At 45.5% G+C, this 26,695-nt stretch overlaps 1 protein-coding gene and 1 pseudogene across 1 annotated transcript; one reads left to right on the top strand and one right to left on the bottom strand.

Annotated features, from left to right (window-relative positions):
* Nucleotides 1–15,935: 15,935 nt before the first annotated feature.
* On the top strand, nucleotides 15,936–20,901 carry LOC124665869 (protein argonaute 4A-like). The gene is made up of 22 exons (XM_047203232.1): nucleotides 15,936–16,220; nucleotides 16,319–16,524; nucleotides 16,607–16,754; nucleotides 16,791–16,840; nucleotides 16,964–17,097; nucleotides 17,206–17,303; nucleotides 17,403–17,500; nucleotides 17,576–17,729; nucleotides 17,817–17,933; nucleotides 18,049–18,156; nucleotides 18,246–18,308; nucleotides 18,405–18,518; nucleotides 18,597–18,759; nucleotides 18,842–18,957; nucleotides 19,062–19,199; nucleotides 19,312–19,439; nucleotides 19,550–19,615; nucleotides 19,887–19,950; nucleotides 20,021–20,131; nucleotides 20,421–20,515; nucleotides 20,623–20,654; nucleotides 20,732–20,901. The coding sequence occupies exons 1-22, from the start codon at nucleotides 15,936–15,938 to the stop codon at nucleotides 20,899–20,901; spliced, it is 2,658 nt and encodes an 885-aa protein (XP_047059188.1).
* LOC124665870 lies at nucleotides 18,753–24,090 on the bottom strand (annotated as a pseudogene).
* Between the last annotated feature and the right edge of the window lie 2,605 nt (nucleotides 24,091–26,695).

Below are 26,695 nucleotides of genomic sequence, written 5' to 3'. Positions count from 1 at the left end.
CGGATAATCCGGCCTAAGTAAGGGCCGGATAATCCGCCCCCCCGGATAATCCGGCCTCAAGCACAAAACCGGGACAATGTCCGGCCAAATGTCCGGCCTCACATCAGACTTGCTTTTCTTCAGGTCCTTAGCCATTTTTCGAGGGGCCGGATATTTCCGAAATGTCCGGCCCGGATAATCCGGCCCTGGGACAAAACCGGGACAATATCCGGGCAAATGTCCGGCCCCTATCCAGAAGTGTACTGAGCAGCAATTCCTCAGGTCCTTAGTCGAAAAACTGGGGGCCGGATATTTTGGAAATATCCGGCCCGGATTATCCGGCCTGATGAACTTTTTGCTGATTCTTTTTGACAGCACTGACCACATCCAACACACATACAAATGTATCTATATAAACCCTGTACCACTTAACCAAACATTAGTGTATCACATACATTGACATCAAACACTCAAAACATAATATGAGAGATGTTCTTTCAATCTCCCCCTTTTTGGTGTTTGATGACAATATACGGATTTGCAAGAGAATCACTATAGAGACAAGCATGATGGCAAAACATAGAGGCACTCCCCCTACATGTGTGCATATAAGTAATTTGCATTTGAATACAAATACACAACACATAGGAGCGAGGTGCCTCAACACAAGAGGTATCCATCATGAGCTCTAACAAGAGACATATACATATATGAAGTTGAGATAGGATGCTAGAAATCATACCCATGTGTAGATATATGATACGGAGATATAGCATCACACATAATATAATAGTCTTGATCTCAACATATAGAAATCCGAAAACCATAACAATGTCTCACACCACATAGCACATAGTTTTAAACGGAACACAACCAAAGCAAATAGTTCAAATAAGATGGAACACAAGCAATAAAGGAATGATAAACGCATATGCTTGTGCCCAAACCATGCAAATCCCCGAGAGAGTTCCTAATAGAACACTTCTCCCCCTTTGGCATCGAGACGCCAAAAAGGGGACAAGCGCGATGCTACTCGCCCCATGGGGATCACTCGGAGGCATCTTCATCATCGGACTCGTACGCCGCTTCTTCTTCTTCCTCTTCTTCATCAGTGTCAGGGGCATCCGGAGAGCGGCGAGTGAGGTTGGACCTTTGAATGCAACTATCAAGATCACTCCACGGAACCTGTGCAGAATGCCACCCACTGTAACCTGGGTGAACTGGAGGCTGAGGCGGGGGTCCTTGCTCACCACTGAGCTTGTGCAGAATAACCGCCTGAGTATGCTTAATCTCAGAACGCTCTCGGCTGGCCGCATAGTTCTCCTTATGGATCTCAATGTTCATGCAAAGGATGTGACGCTGAAACCAACTAAGCCTGCTCACTTGTTTCTTCATAGCCGGGAGATCAGGATGGCGAGCTGGAGCAAAACCACTAGAACGAGCATCACCCATGAAGGAGTCGGGTGCGAGGTGCAGCAGAAGAGAGCGGCTTAAGCTTGTAAGCCTTCTTGACAGAATGCTTCACCAATGGGTACCCGCTCAAGTCTACACCATCCCCGGCCACAGAGTTGTTGATGAGGAGCTGGATATATGGTGCATAAGGTATGGTGGTCCGGGATACCATGGCATCATGAATCTCATTGAAGATGAAGTCCATGACATCAATAGTGTAGTTACGTTCCTCATTAGTATCACGGGCACACCTAAAGCTGAGGTGCATAAGATCCACAAGAGTTCCCCGGAGAGCATCATTGTTACCACCACTTGGAGAGATGGTGGCCCGAAAGAACCTGAGTAACTGACTATAGATGGGAAGCAGCCCCTTGGTAGAACCAACTTTTCCAGCTGAGGTATAAAGATCAAACAACACATTCTTATTTGTCTTCTGTGGTCCATGAAGACGACGACCTCCTCCTGCAGGAACTCCAAGAATACCAGCAAATCGGCGCAAGGTTGCTACACAATGAGTGGAGCCAGACATCCATTCCATAGTGCGGTCTTCATCTTTCTTGAATGCCAGAGTAGCATAGAATTGCTTAACCAACTCTGGACTGTAGTCACACCTAATCTTCATCAGATCCTGCAAGCCCATCCTACCAGTCACCCAGATGGCATCCTCAAAATGATTATTTTCAGCAAGGACTTCCACATCGATTGCTTGCATGGGTCGCACTTTCGGCATGGGCTCATAAATATCCTTGTAGATGTACTCCTGCTCCATGCACCAGTATTTCCTGCCCTCTGTCTCTTCATCCCTTGGGAGGTCTTCATACCAGTTCTTCATGCGGATAGCGGAATAAGAGACAGGGTCCATGGTCTTGTAGTTTTCCCTTGTAGCCTTGTTCTTCTGCCTAGATGCTGAGGACTTGCGAGGAGCGTTGGGCGTGAACTCATCACTTGACCGATCACCCCTTGGGCGTCTCCGAGCACCCCTACCAACACGACCTGTGAATAGCAAAGACGGATAGCAAAGAGAAGATAATGCTCATAAGTCATGTATGATACAGCAATGTACTCTAGAAACATACTATAAGTTGGTACAAGTCTAGACAAGATAGATTGAAACAAAACTGCAGCGGCGATGAAGCTCCAGGCCGGATAATCCGGTGTCCCCGGGGGGCGGATAATCCGGCCGGACCGGATAATCCGGTCCTCGCGGGGGCCGGATAATCCGGCCCTGCGAGTCTAGCAGAGTTTGCAATCAACAACTTGTCTATGAACAGATCGGCCTTATAGCATGCAAGAGGAGTACACTACAAACGATTTGGAACAACTAGACACCAAATCCACCAAGAAAATAGCACATACAAATCACAACACCTAGGGTTAGGGATTGTGAGTCATACCCGCATCCATTGCGAAAGCCGCTTGGAGGAGAAGGTAGCTAGGGGGAGGAGCACCCGATCCACCCAAAAACTCCGGGAGGGAGTGGACGGGGCGGCTCCGGCGAGGAGGAGAGGCTCCGGCGACCTTGAGAGGAGAAAGAGGAGAGAGAGGCGCGTGGGGGGTGGTATGAACCGTTTGCCCCCCGCGGCCTCGTCCTCAGCCCTTTCAAGATCTGCCCAGGCCGGATAATCCGGCCCTAGTTTAGGGCGGATAATCCGGCCGGGCCGGATTTTCCGGGTCGCCTGGGGGGCGGATTATCCGGTGTTCTGGAAAATTCCAGAACACCGTAAATCCTGCCTATCTTTAGTTGGTTATTTGCGAACCCATATGTGGTGCAATAAACTATCACCTCACATATAAGATGCATATTTACCAATAAGATGGGGCAACCTAGATCATCCGACCGAGAAACCTCAAACTCCAAGTTTTTACCAAAACATGACAAATGAGCAAGATGGAAATGGCTTATAGATGAGTGTAGGCTTAGGTTTAGAAGACTCAAACTGTTAATGGTACATGATCACTCAAGTTTGCAAGATATGAGCAAATAAGGCCAAACTAGAGTGATTTCCCATAAGAACATGGAGTTGTCAAATAAAAGGCGATAAGATCCAAATAACTCCAACTCTTCACAAAGAAGAGTGTGGTGGCCTAGGCCACCATATATGAGTGTTGTGGCATGGCACCGCGAAGATATATCTTGGGTCCAAGCCACTACTCATCATTGAAGCTCACATATCAACATATGATATTAAGAGAATGATTTCTTAATGTTGGCATTATGGGGGAGGGATAGCTCAATAATTTAAACCGCACTCCCCCTATTTCCATGCCCACATCTAAACCAAATAAAGTTTTGAGACAAAGGTGTGTTTGCAAGATGGTCAAGCTATACTCCTTGAATCAATGATATTTAGCTCATTCCTCAAATAAGTGAATCTTGCTTCATCAAGAGGCTTCGTGAATATATCGGCAAGTTGATCTTTGGTAGGAACATAGATAAGCTCAATATCACCACGGGCAACATGATCCCTAATGAAATGATTCCGGATCTCAATATGCTTCGTTCTTGAATGTTGCACCGGATTATAGGCAATCTTGATGGCACTTTCATTGTCACATAATAGAGGCACTTTGTCACAAATGACACCGTATTCCTTTAAAGTTTGCCTCATCCATAACAATTGAGTGCATCCACTTGCGGCGGCAACATATTCGGCTTCGGCGGTGGAGAGAGATATGCAATTTTGCTTCTTAGAAGACCAACACACCAAGGACCTACCAAGGAATTGGCAAGCCCCGGAAGTTGATTTCCTATCATCCTTGTCACCCGCCCAATCCGCATCGGTATATCCATTGAGAATAAAACTTGAGCCTTTGGGGTACCAAATACCATATCTTGGGGTATCAACCAAATATCGAAAGATTCTTTTGAGAGCCATCATGTGGCTCTCCTTAGGAGAAGCTTGATACCTTGCACACACACCAACACTCAACACTATGTCCGGTCTAGATGCACAAAGGTAAAGCAAGGATCCAATCATGGAGCGATATACCTTTTGATCCACCTCTTTACCATTGGGATCTAGTGCAAGATGACATTTGGTGACCATAGGAGTGGCCACACCCTTCATCTCGGTCATCTTGAACCTCTTGAGCATGTCTTGGAGATATTTTGCTTGATTGATGAAGGTTCCTTCCCTCAATTGCTTGATCTCAAAACCAAGGAAGAACTTCATCTCTCCCATCATAGACATCTCAAACCTATCGGTCATAAGCTTTGAAAATTCATCATTGAAAGCTTTGTTAGTAGAGCCAAAGATAATATCATCAACATATAATTGGCAAACGAAAAGCTCCCCATTGACCCTCTTAGTAAAAAGAGTGGGATCGATTAGCCCAACATCAAACCCACGGTCTACCAACAATTCTTTAAGGTGCTCGTACCAAGCTCTAGGAGCTTGTTTGAGACCATAAAGTGCTTTATCAAGCTTGTAGACATGGTTAGGAAAGTTGAGATCCTCAAACCCCGGTGGTTGCTTAACATAAACCTCTTCATGCAAAGGACCATTAAGAAATGCACTTTTCACATCCATTTGTTGTAACTTAAAGTTATGATGCGATGCATAAGCAAGAAGGATACGGATGGACTCAAGGCGAGCCACGGGAGCATAGGTCTCTCCAAAGTCAATTCCTTCAACTTGAGAGAAACCTTGAGCCACCAATCTTGCCTTGTTCCTCACAACATTTCCAAACTCATCTTGCTTGTTCTTGAATATCCATTTAGTGCCTATAACATTGCGGCACTCCTTTGGCTTCTTTACTAAGGTCCACACTTTGTTGCGCTTGAAGTTGTTGAGTTCCTCGTGCATAGCTTCCACCCAATCCGAATCTTCAAGGGCTTCAAATACTTTCTTGGGTTCCACTACGGAGATATAAGCATGATGATTGCTAAAGTTAGCCAATTGCCTTCTTGTGGAAACCTTTGCCCTTACATCACCAAGGACCTTGTCATGTGTGTGTCCACGAATGTTCAAGGTTCCTATCTCTTCTTGCTAGACGACGGGCCTCGATCTCCTCCTTGGTTCTTCTTGGCCTTGGAGGTGTCACTTGATCAACTTGATCATTTGGGTCCCCGTCTTGACCTTCAACTTGAGCTTCCTCAATTTCTTGAGGTTGCTCATCCTCATGTGCTTGATCTTGGACATTATCCGGTGAGAGGAGAATGTTGAAAGGATATTCATCGGATCCATCATGAATCCGTGGTTGATCTTGTCCTTGATCTTGTCCTTGATCTTGCACACAAGAGGGAGGGTTTTGTTCTTGTTCTTGGGTTGGTGCATTATTTGCTTCAAGAGATGGGGTTTGTTGATGTTGAGAAGATGAGGGCTCCACCGTGGTAGAGCATAGTCCTTCCCGAGACGCCACACCGTGTCCCTCAATGGGGCGGAAAAATCCCACACCCATTCTTACTATGGCATCTTGAGGTATTTCATCACCTGCACATACATCAACTTGCCCCACTTGGGAGCCATCATTTTCTTCGAACCTCACACTACAAGATTCGATGATAATCCCGGAGGCTATATCATAGACTCTATAAGTGTGAGATTCGGCACCGTAACCAACAAATATACCCTCCAAAGCTTTAGGAGCAAATTTAGACAAACGAACTCCTTTGATTTTGTAGAAACACTTACAACCGAACACTTTGAAGTATGAGATATTAGGCTTGTTGCCGGTGAGTATTTCATATGGAGTCTTGTTCAATCCCTTGCGGAGATAGAGCCGGTTAGAAGAGTGGCAAGCGGTGGAGATGGCTTCGGCCCAAAAGTTATAGCGGGATTTATACTCCGCCATCATAGATCTTGCCATATCCATAAGAGTCCGGTTCTTTCTCTCCGCAACACCATTTTGTTGAGGGGTGTAAGCAGCGGAATATTGATGACGAATCCCCTCATCACTAAGAAAATCATTGAGTGTATAGTTCTTGAACTCGGAGCCGTTGTCACTTCTTATTGCCATAATGAGGAGGTTGTGTTGGCGTTGCACCTCGGTAGCAAAGTCAATGAATATTTGTTGAGTCTCATCTTTCGTCTTGAGAAAGTAGACCCAAGTGTATCTTGAGTAATCATCAACAATCACCAAGCAATGTTTCTTCGCACCAAGACTTGCATGAGTAACGGGACCAAAGAGATCCACATGAAGGAGCTCCAAGATCCTCTTGGAAGAGATGATAGTCTTGCTTGGATGCGGAGAGTCATGCATTTTGCCTTCAACACAAGCCCTACAAACACGATCTTTGGCAAAAGACACATTTTCCATTAGTCCCACAATATGGTTCCCCTTGTGAAGACTTTGCAAAGTTCTCATGTTGACATGGGCCAAGCGGCGATGCCACAACCAACCCACATCCGCCTTTCCGAATAGGCACATCGCACTTGAAGTGGTGGTCCCCGAAAAGTCCACCACATACAAGTTATGTTCGCGATACCCAACGAAAGCGACTTTTAGAGTCTTGCTCCACAAGAGGACCACAATATCATTATCAATAAAGACGGCGAAACCCATCTTGCCAAGGGCGGAAACGGAAAGCAAATTGTAACCAAGGGTTTTGACAAGCATGACATCCACAAGAGTAATGTTGTGTGCAACCACAACCTTGCCAAAACCCATTACCTCGGATGTAGAATTATCGCCAAAGGAGACGGTGATATTATTTATATTGGGCCTCAACTCCTTGACGAGGTTCTTGCCGCCGGTCATATGACTTGTACATCCACTATCAAGTACCCATTTTGACCCTCCGGCGGCATAGTCCTACATGAGATCAATTCTTGGATTTAGGTACCCATTTCTCAATGGGTCCTCTTTTGTTAGCAACAAGGGTCTTTGGGACCCAAATAGACCAAGCAACATAACCATCATATGGGCCAACATATTTAGCATAAACATCACCATAATAATCTTTAAATAAAACATAGTGAGGGTTAGCATTTCCCGCATCATCATCATTAATGGTTTTGCCCTTAGGGGCTTCACCATTAGTGATATCTTTCTTCTTCTCTTGTGCGGGCTTGGCCTTTTGCTTGTTTGCCTTCTTTGCCTTGGCCCCATAACCAAGGCCCTCCTTCCCATTGTTTGATCTTTGCTTACTCAAGAGATCATCCAAAGAAAGTTTACTTTGGGGAGAGGAGGCCTTAGCAAGTTCATCCTTCAACCTAGCATTTTCCTCAATAACATTTGCATGATCACATGAAGGGGTAGAGGAACTAGGCACATCATATGAAGCAAGCCTAATTTGAAGTTGCTCATTTGACTTGGATAGGAGAGTGTATTCACTCTTCAAAGCTTTGTGAGCTTTGTCTAGTTCATCTAGATCCTTCACAAGTTTCTCATGATCAACACCAAATTGGGCCTTTTCCTTTTTAAGCACTTTATTCTTAGCCCTAGCAAGATCTCTAGCTTTAGTGAGCTTGTTAATTTTATCTTGAGGCTCTTCAATATTTTCTAGCCTCTCTTCAAGAGAAGCTATGGTTTCTTGACTTTCCTCAAGAGCATTTTTAAGAGCATGTATTTCAAGAGAGTCTTCTCTCTCTATTTGACATTTTTTCTCAAGAGTATCACTTAGTTGAGCTATACGAACCATGAGATTTGAAACATGCTTTTTAGTGTTACCTTGTAGGTTAAGAATGAAATTCATCAAACTCTAGCATTTCTTGTTTCACTTTTAGACTAGCATGATCAACCCCTAGATCACTTGATATGTTAGGCATAGAGGGGCTAGGAGATAATACCTCGGAGGATTTAGCCATGAGACAACTTTCTTCCTCCACATGAATGACCTCATTGGGGGATTCACTTGGTGATGAAGAGTTAGTGGAGAGAGAGGCAAGAGCGACCAATCCATTAGAGGTTGCATCTTCTTCATCATCAACATCATCATCTCCGGAGGTATATTCTTCTTGAGTTGATAGCACAATAGATGTGTCCAAGGAGGACCTTGCCATGAAGCAATGTGCATTCTTGATATGAGGATTCTCATTGGGGGACTCAAAGAGAGATGAAGAGGGAATGTTGGTAGTGGCAATGGCGGCCACTTCCTTTGAGCTTTCTTCTCCTTCATCACCACTAGAACTTTCAACTTCATCGGAAGAATATTCTTCCCTAGTCACTAGCACAACTCTTGAGGGCCTCTTGCCCTTCTTGGTCTTGTTGTTGTAGAATTTCTTGTTGGGGGCTTTTGAATATTTGCCCTTTGTGTCTTTGCTCTTGTCCTTGGGAATGAGCCTTCCATTATGAAGCTCTCTATTCTCATAGGGGCATTCGGCAATGAAGTGGCGCTTGTCATCACAATTGTAGCATGATCTTGTCTTTGGACCAAAGCTAGTGAACCCACTTTTGTGGTTTCTCTTGATGTTGTCTTCCTTGGCCTTGGAGGGATCAACCCAAAAGGACTTTGCATGGAAGGCCATGTGATCATGGTAGTGGCATTCCAAATCTTCCGGATAGGACATACTCCAAGATGCCCTATATTGTTCTTGAGGGTGCACTTCTTCTACGGGGTTGACCATCAAGGCAAGATTGTTCCCTTTTGACATACCAATGGCACGATTGCGAGAATCATGAGAGTTTTGCTCGAGCACCTTGAGGGCTTGCATCTCGTGCACGGCTTCTTGAGACGTGAGAGAGGAATAGCATTCTCTCCCAACAAGGGTCTTGACATCAATGGGTACAAACGGCATCATGCATTCAATGTACTTCTCCTTGATCCAAGAGTCATTGATGTGGGTGGCACCAATAAGCCGGAAGGAATCGGCAACGGTGAGAAGTCTTCCATACATGACTTGATGATCTTCATCCGGTAGCCTCATGAATCCTTCGGCTTGATTCCGAAGAGCATTATACTTGTTCCTTCTCGTGCTCTCACTTCCAATGCAACTAGCGGCCAAACCATCCCAAGCTTCCTTGGCGGTGGTGTAGTTCCGAACACGAGACAAATCCTTTGTCCCCACACTAGTTTGAATCATGTGCAAGGCGGTGTTGTTGAGTTGACTATCAATCGCTTCTCTTCTAGTCAACTTGTCGGGGTTGTAGGGCTTGAAGCCTTCCAAGATGATTCTCCAAAGTTCATTGGAGGCACTGCAAACATGAGAGCGAAACTCAAATTGCCAAGTATCGAAATTATCAACGGAAAACTTAGGTGGGTCGCCTCGAATGTTCAAATGGGGATGGGGAACCGGTATATCGGGAGATAGAAAAGGTGGAGCTACTCGATTGTAGCTCTCACCTCCACTAGTTCCCCTAGGAGATGCAATGGGAGATTTGATAGTGTTTAAGTTATCACCTTCCACGGGTTTGGTAGAGGAGGGTAATGCCGAAGCACCTCCCTCTTCTAACACACCCGTGTCCTTTACCTCTACGGCGGAAGCCCTAGGAAGGACCGGAGTCAAAAGCTCGGAAATCATTTTTCTCATGCTTTCCATTTGAGCATCCATGGAGGATCTCAACGAATTGATGTCCTCCATGGTGACCATCTTAGCGGCCTCTTCCGAAGGCCCATCGTCCGGCATACTCTTAGGCGGTTAAGCCTGAAATAAGAGCCGAGGCTCTGATACCAATTGAAAGGATCGTATGCCGCACCTAGAGGGGGGGTGAATAGGTGCTAACCAATTTTTAGTTCTTTTTCAATTTAGGCTTGACACAAAGGTAAATTCTCTAGATATGCAACTAAGTGAATTTACCTATATGACAAGGTTATCAACTAAGCAAGATATAGCTACGCAATATATAGGAGATAGAATAGGATAGAGGTAACCGAGAGTGGAGCACGCGATGACACGGAGATGATTCCCGTAGTTCCCTTCCTTTGCAAGAAGGTACGTCTACGTTTGGAGGAGTGTGGTTGCTACGCAAGCCAAACCAACAGCCACGAAGACTTCACTCGGATCTCCTGTGAGCAACGCCACGAAGGCCTAGCCCACTTCCACTAAGGGATTTCCTCGAGGCGGAAACCGGGCCTTTACAAGGTTCTTGGGGCACACATCCACAACCGAATTGGAGGCTCCCAAATCTGTAACAATACAACAATCAACAACAACACATCAACACAAATCAACTAGGGAACCAAATAGGAACACTAGCATGAGATCCCTCAAACAAATGAGGGGAAATGAAAATCGCTTCGGTGAGGATGTAGATCGGTGGCTTCTCCTTCGAATCTCCAAAGATCAAGAGCTTTGGTTGGGGGAGGAAGGAGATCTTGCAAATCTTGTGTTCTTGAGGTGGCTCTAATGGTGGTGAAGCTTGGCAGATATTTCTTGCAATGATTGAGCAAAGGGGAAGGAAGAAGAAGAGGGGTATAAATACCCCTCCCCAAAATCCAGCCGTTGAGCCTTCCGGGGACCGGATAATCCGGCCTAAGTAAGGGCCGGATAATCCCCCCCCCGGATAATCCGGCCTCAAGCACAAAACCGGGACAATGTCCGGCCAAATGTCCGGCCTCACATCAGACTTGCTTTTCTTCAGGTCCTTAGCCATTTTTCGAGGGGCCGGATATTTCCGAAATGTCCGGCCCGGATAATCCGGCCCTGGGACAAAACCGGGACAATATCCGGGCAAATGTCCGGCCCCTATCCAGAAGTGTACTGAGCAGCAATTCCTCAGGTCCTTAGTCGAAAAACTGGGGGCCGGATATTTTGGAAATATCCGGCCCGGATTATCCGGCCTGATGAACTTTTTGCTGATTCTTTTTGACAGCACTGACCACATCCAACACACATACAAATGTATCTATATAAACCCAGTACCACTTAACCAAACATTAGTGTATCTCATATATTGACATCAAACACTCAACACATAATATGAGAGATGTTCTTTCAATTGTCTAGTGCCGAGTTGTCGTCGATGTAGGTATCCCCCGAGCCCGGGAGAGTGGCGGTGAGGAGTTGGCCGGGTGCGTAAGGTTCATGCACCAGGCCAGGGCGAGCTTCAAGCGGGTCGGTGGCACTAGCATAGCCGACGAAGAGGTTGATCGTGCCGATGCCGACGTTGGGTTGTAAGTGCTCAGCTGGATATCGAATAAGCCGCCGGTGGTTATCATCCGGCCAGAAGCGACGGCCCGACGGATTGGAGAGTAATGCATCATCGTAGATCTGAGGCCAGATGCCCCACGCCCCATGATGGGCGCCACTGTCGTGGATATGATCACGAAAGGTGCTACAGGGTGCATCACTTCGTTGATGCGGGGAAAGGGAAGCGCATCCATCTATGGGTCGATGTACAAGAGACATGGGTTTTACCCAGGTTCAGCCCCTTCGAAGGAGTAAAAGGCCTACGTCCTACTAGATTTGTATTGCTCAGATGTGTTACAATGAGGGTGCTCAGCTAGTCGGTACGTCGACTAGGAGCACGGTTTATGGATAAATGGAGATCGGATCCCTTTTAGGGTTTAGCCTGAGGGTTTATATATACACCCTCGGTCTAGGGTGTACAAGAGATAAGATCGTGTATGTATTCTTGCTAAAAGGCCGGAGGGCCTTGCCCGCGCGTCAAGTCTTCAATCATTAGGGCCTTGGACCATTCGCCGTGGGCGTTGGCCCAGTCGCCTCGCGACTGGACCCCCTCTTGGTCCTTCTTCATCCGGTGAGTGGGACAGGTGCTAGCCCCCCTAGGACATATTCCCATCAACTGCGGCGGTATCCTAGGCATCTCCACATGAGGAACAGGTCCATTCATTAGTAAAGGATTACCACGTCCGATGGTATACGAGGCGGCTCACTAAAGCGGGAACCACTGTTGTGCCGCTGACAGGATGACCCCACACATGAAATCCTACGTGGGGTGAGGCTTCGGCGCACTCGTCTAATGCCCTAGAATGTATAGATGTACACTTGAATTTTTAGTTTGAAATATTCTACATTTCAAAATATATCAAAGATGCATTTCAAAATACATGAAGCATCCAAGAGCCAAAACATCACTCCTAAACTAAGAAACTTGCTTGGCTTCTCCGCACGTGAGTTACGAGCGTAGCTAGCTAGTGTTAGAGCATCTCCAGCGGCTCGACAAAAATAGATCGACGTGGTTCGTTTGTATCGCGCGAACACACGGAGATCAAAACCCCAGGATAGCGGCCCGATGCAAACGAATGGACCTATCCGCAACGATCCATATGTAACTCAAATTTGGTAAGCAAATGCATCGGCACGCATGCAACAGGGACCATGCGTCTCCGCGTTTTGTCGCCTCGTGCCTTCTGGAGGCGGGTCGGCGGCCGTTTTGCTTCGTCTCCTGCACTTTACTCGGCGTGCACCATCAATAACGTGCTTCGACTTCGGTGTCGCGCTAGGGCTGTACTGTCGGCATATGGTCTCCTGCACCGATATCAATGGCATGTGCTTGGAGTCCGGCGCCGACATTGAAAGCGGCCGCACGCTTGTCCTTTTTAAGGGCGGCGGCCGCCTTGCTGCCGCCCACAACAACATGCCCCACCATTGGCACCTTTTGTTTCCCATAGCACAAGCGGCACCCTTCATGACGACCATGGGCAAGGGAACGTGGCCATGGAGGAAGCCCAAGCACGACCACAAGGCGGGGGTCATTGTCGGGGAAACGAGAGAAGCCACGCAACCGTATGCTCATCGGTATGGATGTGGCGCGGGATCTCTACAACAACATGACCATCTGTGAGGGTGGGACGAAGTCCACCTCCCCGATGGCTGACACCTCAAATTTCGGAGGGTGCCCATACCGCAGGTGCCGCAGTACGGTCGGGACCAACGCTAGGTGATCGCTCGATAGCGAGCCCTTCTGCCTACAGATATCCTCACGTGCCCAGCCTACAGCGTCAACTCGTCGGCGTGGGACACATTCGGTAAACTCAAGTGGATTCCTTGGCGACGTCGAGTACGACTACTGCCTTCCCCGGCGGCGGACGTGAAGATGGAGGGTGAGGAGGAGGCGATGAGGTCTATGGCGACGAGGTCCCGACCGTGGAGGAATGGGATGACACAGACGAGTTAATTGGCCATCTCGAACCGTGGAAGAGCTCTCCATCATGCCATGCGGGGTGGACGAGGAGGTGATTATACCATGAAGGCCTCCGAGACGCGAGCGTTGTTGCCTCGCGTGCAGCCCTGTTATGCAACTTCCCATAGGAATGGCCAAGGAAGAGGCCATCAGGATCGACCTGGAGTCCTCGCATGCACCGCCCCTCCCACGCCACGACCGCCGTAGTAGCAGTGGCCCGTGCCTACCCTAGTCGTACCCCTCCGCGGGCATACCCTCGCGGTGGCAGCGGCACCCAACTAGGTGTGGGAGGTCCGGTGATCGTGGAGCTCCTCCCGGGGTGACAACAACAAGAAGTAGAGTTGGCTAGGGTTTTAGCCCATTTTAGATTCAATGTATTTCCCCCCTTTTTAATTATGTGAATTAAGTTTTCTATCAATAAAATTTATCAAAAGAAATATTTGCCTCGGGCTGCTGGGCTACTCCGACCCAAACGGAGAAGAAAGACGAAGCGATTGATTTGTGTTCGCGGCTTGACGCAACCAAAACAAACATTTTTGGGATTGACGCAACCAAAACAAACATTTTTGGGTCGGGTCGCTGAGATGCTCTTACCACTTTGTTTTTGTGGCAAGGAGCTAAGGCTACCGCCTTACTCATCCGTCCCATGAAACATGTCGAATATTTGTCTAAGTTTAGATGCATGTAGACATGATTTAGTGTCAAGTACATCTAAATTTTAATAAATCTTTGACATCCAAATTTTGATAAATCTTCCACATTTAATAAGACGGAGGAGCAATATGAATCTATGATCGATCGTCCAATTTTTTTTTGTGAGAGTCCAAAAGAAATCTTAACTATGACAGAGGAGAGGATTCAACGGGACAGGTGTAATAATGAATACTGTAACATCACAGAACCACTGTGCTTTGACGGGTGCTTTGACGGGTCCACCTGGCGGCGACTGCCTTCGCAAGCGCTGCGGCAGCGTCCCCTTCCGTTCACTCTCCAGTCTCTTTATCTGCGCTCATAGATGGATCGAGGATGACACGCGGGACCTTGCTGTTTCGGACCCACAAGCCAGCGAGACAAGCTCACTCGCTGGTTAGTCAGTCGGTCCACACTGGGGAAGACAAAGAGGGGGTTTTTGCTCGGAGTCTGCCAATAAATAAGAGGTAGAGGGAATGGGGGTTTTTGGCAATGGGCAGGGTATGGGCAGGGTAGAGCAATACCATACCCATACCCGTATAGCTGATGGGTACAAACTTCTACCCATACCCGTGCCCATGGGTATAAAAGTTTACCCATACCCATACCCGGCGGGTACCCATACCCATTGGGTACCCGGTGGGTAGGTTAAATTGTACACAAGTCACTCACAATTTTACATTTATCAATAATAAATTTGATTAAAAAAATGAATTATCTCAACTCGATAACAAGTAGTTTAGTACATAACAATTAAAAAATATGAAAATCCCATTCTCATAAAATAACTCATAAGTAAACAAAAATAGACGTGTCACGTAAGAAATTGACAATAAACGGGCAGGGTATGGGTATACCCGCGGATACAAAGCTATACCCGTGCCCTACCCATGATTTAACGGGTAGGGTATGGGTACTACCCATGGGCATAAAAGTGTACCCATACCCTGCCCATGCGGGTACGGTACCCGCGGGTACCCGTACCCGTGGGTAAAATTGCCATCCTTCTTTTTGCACTGAGGTGCTGTGAAGCTTGCTAGCCAGAGCTAGGCGAAGAGACGAGGGTTTTCATCTCCCGCTCTGGAGGAGAGGGGAAGCGGCCGGGTAATCTTCTCCTCAGAATTCCTGATCGCACTGCGGCGATCCACGCCGGCCAGGTGACGACGAGCTCGATCGATCCCCTCCCTGCATTTTTCTTCTTGGATTTCTACTGTATCTCTTCTTTAATCTTTGCGCGCTTCCGAGCTACTAGTAGTTTCCGAAGTTGTTTCTCTGTGCATTTCTTTTCGTTTTTCTCCAATCGAGGGCAGATCTCTAGCACGGTAATCGCTAGATCGGAGGTTTTGAGGTTTTTGCCTGCAGCGAACTCAACCGATACTGCATTAGTTCTTCTTCCTCACAAGTCTGTCTCACAGAGTTAGGGTTCACGCATCACGCATTCAACTTGTCAAAGGGTCTGCTGCTCTAACGCTTGATTCTTGGATTCTTGTGCACGAGATTGTTCATCACGAAAAGAAATGAGGGTTTTCACTGTAGTATGGTGGCGCTGTACTAATTATTTTTTTCATTGTTTCCTGATTATTATTGGTTCTCAGATCTTATTTTTGGTTGATCTACAGTAACCATCCACTTGACACTTGAGACTGAATCCCAGATTCCATTTTGTGGGGGGAATACCATGTAGTATAAGAGTTTTTCCATGCGACATAAACTGCATTCTGTTTTATTAATTTGTACAGCACACAAGTAGTGGCTGTGCTCGATAAAAGAACGGAACAATGTCTGGTTAGTTCCATACCGAATATATACTTGTCGATCAAATTACTTTGCTGTGTTCTTCTTTGTAGATGGAGTCTCAAAGTGGAAAGGGAGATCCCAGCAAGTCACCGGTGTCTGCCGGTGGTAAGGGCGATCCCAGCAAGTCACCGGCGTCTGACGGTGGCAAGGGCAATCCCAGCAAGTCACCAATGTCTGACGGTGGCAAGGGTGGTTCCAGCATGACGGCCAAGCCTCAAAGGCTTCCCATCAGAAGGCCACCCGAGCATGCCACAAAAGGGCGGCGCATAATGGTGCTCACAAACCATTTCAAAGTCTCTCTCACGAGAATAGATCAGATATTCTACCACTATGATGTATCTGCGGCAACCCCATATCTCCTCCTATGGTTTCCTTTTTGATGGCTACCTTTTGATACTAATTTGTTTCAAATTTTTCGTCACGTCGAGCACAGGTGACTCTGAAGTACGAGGACTGCAAACAGGCTCTCAGAGAAGGAGTGTGCAGAAAGGTGATGAAGCGGCTGTATGAGACCTATGCCTCAGAGCTCGCTTACAAAGTGTTCGCTTATGATGGCAAGAATGGCCTCTTCACCATTGGGCCTCTTCCATTTAACAACAATGTGTTCGACGTAGTTTTGTGCGACACTTCATCAGGAAAGTATGAGGTTGATCTGTTCGAATCCGTTGAGCTAATCGATCTATTGCTGTTTCTGGGACTTGTCTTGATGATAAACCTGCAGGACTGGAACGAGCCGAAGCCCCGGAGGAGATGGCAGTCCAGGACCAAGTGACAAGAAGAGAATGAAAGGAGCAGTGTATGCCAAAACATTCAAGGTGGAGATAGCCTCCACCTCTGCGGCAAGGATTCCGATGAGTGCCATTGCCCAGGTTCTGCGTGGTGGTCAGGAATCTGAGAACTCGCAGGAAGCTATACGGGTTCTCGACATCATACTGAGGCAGCATTCCGCAAGACAGTATGTTGTTTAACTTCTCGAACTACCTCCCGATCTTTTACCAAATGTTGCTAAGCATTTGATGACACTTGTCCTTAGGTTTTTATAACCAGCCTGCTTCAATGATCTTTTTGTCTTATACAGGGGTTGTCTCTTAGTCCGACAGTCTTTTTTCCGTAGCGAATTCGGCTCCATAGACTTGGGTAGCGGCGTGATCGGTTGTCGGGGTTTCCATTCTAGCTTTCGACCTACTCAAAATGGGCTTTCACTTAACTTTGGTATGTTTTAAACCTAGAATCCTAATTTCATGAGCTTATTGGTAAATTAATTTGTTACAAGTTGACGGTTCATACTTACATGCATGATTGATTGTCCAATTTGTGTAGATTTATCCACAACGATGGTGGTGAGACCTGGTCCTGTGATTGATTTTCTGCTATTCAACCAGAATATTAAGGACCGTAAAAGAATTGATTGGGGCAAAGTAAGTCAAAATCTAGTGACTTCATAAACTTTTTAGCCTTCAGAGAATCTATGATTAGATTACATTATTTGCGTGTTCTAATCCTGGACATAATATCAGGCCAAGCGTGCACTGAACAATCTAAGGATCAAAACCACTCACAGGAAAGCGGAATTTAAAATTGTTGGATTATCTGAAAAAACATGCTATGAACAGAAGTAAGACCTTACTCTTGAATCGTGATGTGTAACCTCAGGTGCTCTTGTTTAAGAAAAAAACATGCTTTGATGTAGGTTCTCACGAAAGCAAGGAGAGGGCAACGGTACTGTGGAGGTAACTGTTTATGATTACTACATGGACCGTTGGTCTATCAAGCTGGATAACTCTGCTGATCTTCCCTGTCTTAATGTGGGGAAGCCAGATCGTCCAACATACCTCCCGCTGGAGGTCAGTCCCTCTGACTGTTCTTGTTCTAAATCTTCTTTGTGGTATAAATCTTTGTGTTTATGGTGCTCATTTCATGTTTGCAACCAGCTTTGCCATCTGCTGCCACTACAAAGGTACAAAAAGTCTCTCTCGACGCTGCAAAGGTCAAAACTGGTTGAGGGATCCAGGCAGAAGCCGCTTGACAGGATGTTGACTTTGTCTCGTGTAAGTTCCAAACTCTGATACCCTGAATTCAGCTCATCTGCAGTAGATATGATCACAAGGTCTAAAGGATATTGAAAAGGCCAGAAGTCTAAATTTTCTTGACCATTCATGCTAGGCGTTGCGTGACAATAATTATGATACCGAGCCAATGCTGAGGGAATGCGGCATTTCGATATCTCGAGATCCTATGAAGGTTGAGGGTAGAGTCCTTCAGGCACCACAGGTTGGTAGAGTCTTCACCGGATGATTTTATATTGCATGCCGTGCAGGCCCTTTGTTGCAATACATCTGACTGAATCTCTTAATGTGCAGTTAAGCGTTGCACATGGTAGAGAACTTTATACACCGAATGGGAGGTGGAATTTCAATAATGACGTGAGTAACTGAGCATAAATCTTGACTGCGCTCCACACCTATACACCGTAGACTCTTTACTCTCGATACGATAACATTCTTGTTTCTGCTCCCCAGAGGTTCATTCGGCCAACTAAAGTGACGACCTGGGGAGTTGTTAATTTTTCTGCACGGTGCAATGTTAGTGATCTTATCAGGTGCCTTATGGAATCTGCTCGCAAGAAGGGAATTGTAAGTTTACCGCACCACCAAATCTTTGGATTCTTTGAAAAAAAAAATCTGGCATCGTTCAACCAGTTTGTATTGCAGCAAATAGACAATTGTGGTGCTATTATTGAGGAGGGGGGTGATATGAAACGGGAGCGTCCAGCAAAAAGGGTGGAGGCTATGTTTAAGCAGATACAAGACATATCCAATCAAAAACCAGCATTTCTCCTGTGTCTTCTTCCTGAGAAGAACTGTGACATCTATGGTTTGCTCTGCTACCTCAGCTTTGCAAATAAGCTTTTTATTATTCCTTTATCTAGCATAAAAACCTTAATTGTACTTACCAGGACCATGGAAGCGTGAATGCCTTGCTGAACATGGTATCTTCACCCAATGCTTGGTTCCTCCTGCTAATATCAAAGATCAGTACCTCACAAATGTACTGTTAAAGATAAATGCCAAGGTTTGCATTGTGATCTACATTGCCATCTTAAATGTGTGGCATAACTTGGCTTGTTAGTTGAAAACCTAAATGTTTCGTTCTTTTCCTTCCCATTTGCCAATCAGCTTGGCGGGTTGAATTCACAGCTTAAAAGTGAAATAAACAAAGGCATTCCTCTGGTGTCAACGATTTCAACCATTATCTTCGGTATGGATGTTTCTCATGGTTCACCTGGACGATCTGACGTACCGTCGGTTGCTGCAGTAAGTAACATATTTTGCCCATGTTTCCAGTTTTCTGGAGTAAGAAACTCAGGTGCCAGCTGATGGTCCTGGACAATTTTCACGCACCTGACTGTTTTTGGTTGTTACCTAGGTGGTTAGTTCCTTGGAGTGGCCAAACATCTCAAAATACAGAGCTTCTGTATGCACTCAGGCACCCAGACTGGAAACGATTGATAACTTGTTTAAACAAGTTGGAGACGACGATCAGGGCCTCATTAAGTGAGATGCTTCTTTTGGCTTTGACTTAAGTTCAATTTTACATTTAAGAATATACTGCCTCGTAATCATATGCCTTCCTTTTGTTGATCACTGAGATTTTAATGTTGCAGACCTTCACTACTCGAATTCTACAAGTCCAGTAGAGGGAAGAAACCAGAACAAATTATCATTTTCAGGTTGGTAGTCGTCCTGAGATTATTGTGCACAATGCCAATTGTTAGTGGTCTTTGCTTCTCAGCAGCATAGTTGTTCTGAAGAAATTGGTGGATTAATTGTGTTGTCTCTTTATAGTGCTAAGAGTTGCACAATGCCAAACGTCAGGGCACTTATGCCCTTTATTTATAGTGCTAGACTACAAACTGACTAATACCTGGTGTTGTCTCCAAGTTTACTTTGAGTCTTTGACACCCTGATTCTGCCTGAGAATTCTGTTTGTCTTGATTCTAGGGATGGAGTAGGTGAGAGCCAGTTTGATGACGTGCTGAACACTGAGCTAGCTGATATCATTGAGGTAAAACATATACGATATCCAATTTCTCTTGAGCCAGTTCTGACTCGTAATATCTTTCTGATTGATGCAGGCATGCAAATTTCTTGATGACGAATGGTTACCCAAGTTCACGGTGATAGTTGCACAGAAGAATCACCACACAAGATTTTTCCCGCACAATGACAATGAGCGTAATCCTAATGTCCAGCCTGGTAACCTACATCTTTCATATTTTTTCCATCTCTTAATTATTTACAATCCTATGAATCAAACAAGCTCATTTCCTATGTTTATGCACATACTTTCTTATAATATATTCTTGTTACACCCTTATGTAGGCACTGTTGTAGATGACGGAATCTGCCATCCCAGTAACTATGATTTCTACATGTGTGCTCATTATGGGATGATTGTATGTTCTCTCTACCTTGAGTTGTGATGGAAATTTACTTGTTTATTTGAATCTAAGCCATTTGACTTGTGAGTTCCAGGGGACTACAAGGCCAACACACTACCAGGTGCTCCATGATGAGATAGGCTTCTCTCCTGATGAGCTGCAGGAGCTCGTGCATTCCCTCTCCTACGTGTATGTGCACTGAAGCAGTTGCAAAATATGCAGTTCTTACCTTGATTCTTGTGACCATCGTTGCATTCTTCAGCTCTGACACTTCAATGCTTGTGAACTCGTTTCAGGTATCAGAGGAGCACCACAGCAATCTCAGTAGGTAAGCAAGATTTTCCACTACTTGATTTCACAAGATATGACAGCAGGGCGTTGCTGATCACCTGATTTTTCCCTCAGTTGCTCCCATCTACTACGCACACCTTGCAGCGGCGCAGGTGGCGAAGTTCACCAGGCTGGATGACATGTCAGAGACATCGTCGAGCCATGCTACCCAGGCTGCACCTGCCCTGGTGCCAGAGCTACCTCGTCTGCATGACAAAGTAGCGTCATCGATGTTCTTCTGCTAAAGCTGGAAGTTTTCTCATCATTCGTTGGAAGTGACTGTAACTTCCAAATCAAATGCTACATAAAACCGGTAGTGGTGTCCATGTCAAAGCCTGAACTATGCTTTTGGACTTGGCTGCTCGTTTGATGGATGTTATTCAACGAACAATCTTTGATTGCGATCATGGTATTTCTAGCGAAGTTCCTCACCAATAATAATTTGGACTTTTGATAATCTATTTGGTACTAGGAATGTGCATCTTTCTACTAGGTGACAACATATTATGTTAGTCTTAAGTTTATATAAATGTTGTCAGCACTTAGTCGAACAATACAGGTTCAGTGAAAACAAGATATATACCTCCTCCCTCCAGAAACTCAAGGCATGTTTGACTTCTCACAGCATTACAGTTCTCAATGCACATTTTTATTATAATTTTCGCTTGTAATATGCCACAATATAAGAATATTTAACAAATTAGTATGTCCAATTGATACTTGTATACATTAATATGTCCAATCGATACTTGTATACATTAATGATCAAAGTGTAACACATTGACTTTATGTGCAATATAATTACACAGAAAGTTAGAATAGAAATACTTCAAACATAATTATGTGTAATATATCTTATATGATTATAGTTCATTTGTGCTTACTTTACTACAACTGGCAAGTCCAAATATTTGCAGGGAATTAGAAGTAAAACATAATGCAAGTTTAACAATCATTTATTATTTCTTCAAATACAAACCACTCAAACCATCATCCATAAGAATGCAATTAAGAAAGAATTATTAGAGAGTTACAATTAAAAAGGTCCAAATATCATAAGAACGGAAGAAAGGGTACACTGATCATCAAAGCGCTGAGAGGCACGAAATCAGATGAATCATATCTCAGACCTCTATTTTTGCTATAAAATTGACCTCTATCTCCATATACAGTTAGGCGATCTATGATCTACCAACATTTATTCAGTGCTAAAACTTACATTGAAATGTTGAGGGTCATCAAACTCAAGACCATCTATCAGCACATCGTACTTGTATACCATATGAGACCGCAGGCAGTCAAGAACAGCCAGCACATCGTTTACTTGGTGGTTCTTTGATCTGTTCTCTGCTGTGAAACTATAAACCTTACTACCAATTTCTATCCAACTGCAACCGGTGTTCGTCTTTAGTCCTTTCTCCTTCATCATCTTCCTCACTCTGGCCACATCACTCCAGCAATCAATGCTGGCGTATAAATTTGCTAGCTGTATATGAGTTGCAGCACACCCTGGCTCCAGCTTAAGGCGGTGCTCTGCAGCATGGATGCCAATCGGAATGTTTCCATGCATCCTACAGGCAGCCAGCAGAGAACCCCATATGACTGCATTGGGGGACATGGACATTGCATGTATCAAATCCCATGCTTCATCAAGCAATCCTGCCCGGCCGAGGAGGTCTACCATACATGAGTAGTGATCTAGCTCTGGTTTTATTCCAAGTTGGATCATCGCCTTGAAACAGAGCCGGCCTTCTTCTACAAGGCATGCATGCCGGCACGATGACAGGATGCCAAGGAAAGAGATTACATCTGGCACTATGTGCTCCGCCTCCATATCTTTTAGCAAGCTTAGGCAACGCTCAGCAAGGCCATACTGTGAATATCCAAAGATCATGGAATTCCAAGAAACCAGGTCCTTGCAAGCAATCCTCTGAAATATGGATTGGGCCTCATCTATACTCCCACACTTTGCATACATTGATATGAGTGCATTCGAGACATGCACACACAAATCAAAACCCATTCTCAGTTCTAAACCATGAACACTTCTACCAAGTGCCAGAAGTGCGTGGTTAGTGCACACACTGAAGACAGTGGCAAATGTGATGTCATTAGGCCTGCATGCTGACTGCCTCATCAACTGAAATACCTGGAGGCATGGCTCGATCTGATTATCCTGGGCATAACCAGAAATGAGTGCTGTCCACGACACAGTATTTTTAACTGGCATGCTCTGAAAAATATGATAAGCATTCTCCAATTGACAACACCTTGCATATAAGCTGATCAGAGAGGTACCAGAAAAGACAGACAAGTCACAGCCAACTTTCATCAGTAGGGCATGGAGCTGAGCACCTTCCCTAATGGATTGCTTAACAGCACAAAAACTCACAGCAGATGTTAAAATAGATACATCCGCACTTATTCCTCTCCTATGCAACTCCACAAGTAGCATAAACTTGTTTCCCTTTGAGTGTTTATTCATGAAAGGGCAAGCGGATATATCGTGGGAATCAATGGTATTGGGTAAAATTTGCGCTGGATTACTGCTTGAGTTAACAAACTGTAATTTTCCATTCTTCATACCATGATTTTCTGATTGAACTCCCAAGATGTCATGCATACAGTCGCTGATAATGCGGTGATGGGACGGACCTTCCTCTTTGCCATCATATCCCTTCCCTGGCATGAGATGCAAAACTCTCAGTGCATCGCAGGTGTCGCGACCCCCTTGCTTTTTGATCTCTTGCGTGGTAAGTGCGTGCCGAAATTTTCCATACATAGATGGACCAATGAAAATGATGGTAAATGGTTGCTGAAACGGTACCAGAGGAGATGGCTGTGTTTGTGCATGACTGAAGCTGTCCATGGGTAAACCCACCGGCAGACGGAAGAAGTCGTGTGAGGCCTGCCTTTGAAAATGCCTAGCAGCATGAACAGCTAAATCCGCACCTGGGGATGGGAAACACATGTCTTGAGTTAGTTACATTTATCATGATGGAAGATTTACCCATTGGTCCCAGCTATATGCAAATTATATGCAGTCTGTGTGTGCATTACTGACCCTGCAGCGTCTCCTCCAGCATGTTTGCATACGACCATCAACTTCAGCGGCCGATTGCAGGGCAAGCTTGGATGTGAATGATTTAACTGTGCCTTCAGCAATAGAGAAGGCACAGTTTAGTAACGCTACTGTGGAATACCATTTTGTATCTACTGTAATGATCAACAGGAAGCAGACTAACATTCAATTTAGTAATGATCAACAGGAAGCAGACTAACATTCAGACCTCTTGCCATTTCTTCTTTCAGAGAAGTAAAATACAGTGGATGCATTCGCTCAAACATACCAATTGAGCAACCGAAGTGGAGCCTGAATCGCTCACGGCTCGCCCCGCCACGCCGGATGCTGCGTCTGCGCCCAGCACTCCGATCTCCTCCGAACGCCGAGGACGCGGGCCTCCGGCGGCGAGGTAAGATTAGGTCTGCGCAGTGGCAGACGGCGTCGCAGTCTTGCAGATGACGGTGTGCCCGGACGCGTCGCGGTCGCCTGGTGTCCAGTGGCGTGCGCGCCGGCGCCGGAGCTGCTCCGGTTTTGCTGCTTGTGGTAGGGTTGAGAGCAGAGGAGGGCGCGCTCTGTTGCCGGGCTGCGCTGCTGCCTTGGGTCAGGCCTACTGATTTCGTGGCATAGCTACTGGGCCTTGGCTACTGATTTAGGCCGATTGCTCTTATTAACATTATTTTCAAATTTATCGCAAAAGGTTATGCTATCCGCTTAGCGACGATTGTCTATATAACTAAATTAAAATTATCTATCGTAGGCAAACGGCTTTCATCAAAGGCAGATGCTTTCACGAGGGAGTGCTTTCCCTGCAGGAGATTGCGCATGAATTTCGGGTCAAGAAGATGGGGGCTTGCTGGGGGCATATAGAATGCACTAGGACCATCAAGTGTACTAATGCACTAAGCATCCACAACCACACGATCAAGAAATTAGTGGTCCAAAGGACAGCTCACGTTTCTTTTGTAATATAACCCTGCTGCTATGCTATTTCAGCAAAAGAACGTGGTCTGTTAGGGGTTTCACAAAAGTTTCGGCTATTGTTGAATGCATTTGCTAAACATATTATCATGAAAAAAGATTATGTTCTGAAAAAAACTTTTTTGAAAAATACATGATGGTTCAAACAAGCACCGTACAAAATTAACTACTCCCTCCGGTTAAAACTTTTGCTAAAAAATGGATATATCTACATACTAAAACATGTCTAGATACATCTATTTTTTGGCATATTTTTGTTGGTTTCACTAAAGTTTTAGGGAAAAATTAAGTATGGTCCAAATAATCTTTTGCGAAACTTTTAGCATTTCCCAATTTTGGATTAGTGTGTACACAGATTTCACATAAGTTTCTTTCTTCTTTTCGTGTGTTCTGTACTCAGTGGCGGACGCAGGAAAGAATTGAAGGGGGGGCACATCTCAAAAAAAAATTGCGTCCCTCCAAAATGTGAAAAACGTCTACATAATGAACTAATGAACAATATACAAGATAAATTCTTTGTAAACATTGAAGTTTAATACATATATCAAATGTGCACGATTACAAATAGTTCAAAACATGAAAAAAGTCTTACATGATAGAATATGGCATAAATAGAAAATTACATCATTTCTTCAATCTACGGATTCGCATTGCCATGAAAGTTTCAACAATGGTATCATCACTTACATTAATCTACCGTTTCGCACTAGCAATTTAGCAATTTTTTGTGTTCTTCATCATTATAACACTTAACAGAGAGAGAAAAACATACAGAGACACATGTACAGAGAAAATAGCTGAAACGCTGAATCTTCCCGAGAGGCAAAGAAAGACTCACCTACACCTTGGTTCTGGTCGCTCGGCGTTCAGTGCGGCGGCCGGCGGTCAGTGCGGCACTGCGGCGGCCGGGGCAGCGATTGGGCGGCGCCGCGGCGGGGCTGGGTCAGTGAGCTCGTGAGGTGTGAAGGCAAGGCTGCAGAGGGCGGGCCGCGGGCGAGCGTCGGGTGCGAGTCTACGAGTCGTGGGCGGGCGGGGGGGGGGGGCGGGGCAGGGCCGGCGGCGGTCGCCGGTCGGGGCGTGGGGAATCGCGGGCGGCGACTCGAGCCTGACCTCGAGGCTATCTCCAGATGACCAGACTCCAGTTCTTCACGAACCCCCAGGCTCAGGATGGGCTCCAGAATTGCAAGAATGGGCCTTTTTCAAGGGGTATACTTTGGGCTGGCAGAAATTCTGGGTGGGCCACGGCCCCCCGCCCGGCCGCCCCCCGCTGCGTCCGCCCATATCTGTACTAGTTTCACATAGATTATATTCATGATTCTAATTAGTCATGTGTTTACACAGGTTTCACGTAAGTTTCATTCAAGTTTCAAGACATGAAAAAATCAAATTTTTCAAAATGTGTTCAAATTGATCTTGTTTCGAAGGTCTTGTCAAGACAAAGAAGATGGTGAAAACCTCTCCTCAATCGGACTCTCAGTTCAAAATAAATAGTCTTTTCTTTGTTGGAACAAAATTTTGAATGCGTCCAGTAAATAATGGGAAAGAGGGAGTGTACTGCGGGTTGATTTTAGTAAAATTAGGGTGGTAAGTGCATAAACAACTGAACACTTGAATCTGGATCGGGTGTAGAAAATCAAACGATCATGGACTACCTTAGTGCATGTGACGCCCCGGAACCGGTACCATGAGGATTCCAGCGGTCCCGCCGAAATCCGTACGATATCGATTCAGAGACGCGCTCCGACACGACGTGCGCGAAGAATCACACACGTGATGCCAGAGGAATTAACACGAGCGGTAACATTACAACAGGATTACAATAGAGCCCACAAGAAACATATATTACAACAACGACTCCAACGAGTCAAGATACAAATATACAATACAAAGATCCAAAACATACAGAAGATCGAATACGTCCGAGTACGGACAAGATACAAATTGGACTAAGAGTCCTGAAGATAACCAGTGGCGTCCATAACCTCGCCTGAGCCAAA

Source organism: Lolium rigidum, chromosome 6, assembly GCF_022539505.1.
Source record: "Lolium rigidum isolate FL_2022 chromosome 6, APGP_CSIRO_Lrig_0.1, whole genome shotgun sequence".
Classification (NCBI taxonomy): domain Eukaryota; kingdom Viridiplantae; phylum Streptophyta; class Magnoliopsida; order Poales; family Poaceae; genus Lolium; species Lolium rigidum.
This window is presented reverse-complemented; position numbering and strand designations above follow the sequence as displayed.

What these genes read in the sequence shown, in the direction of transcription:
- LOC124665869 (XM_047203232.1), top strand. Translation starts at nt 15,936, where the DNA reads ATGGAGTCTCAAAGTGGAAAGGGAGATCCCAGCAAGTCACCGGTGTCT. An exon ending in AGGCAGCATTCCGCAAGACA is followed by an intron (nt 16,841 to 16,963) that starts GTATGTTGTTTA and finishes TGTCTTATACAG; the next exon opens with GGGTTGTCTCTTAGTCCGAC. An exon ending in AAAACATGCTATGAACAGAA is followed by an intron (nt 17,501 to 17,575) that starts GTAAGACCTTAC and finishes GCTTTGATGTAG; the next exon opens with GTTCTCACGAAAGCAAGGAG.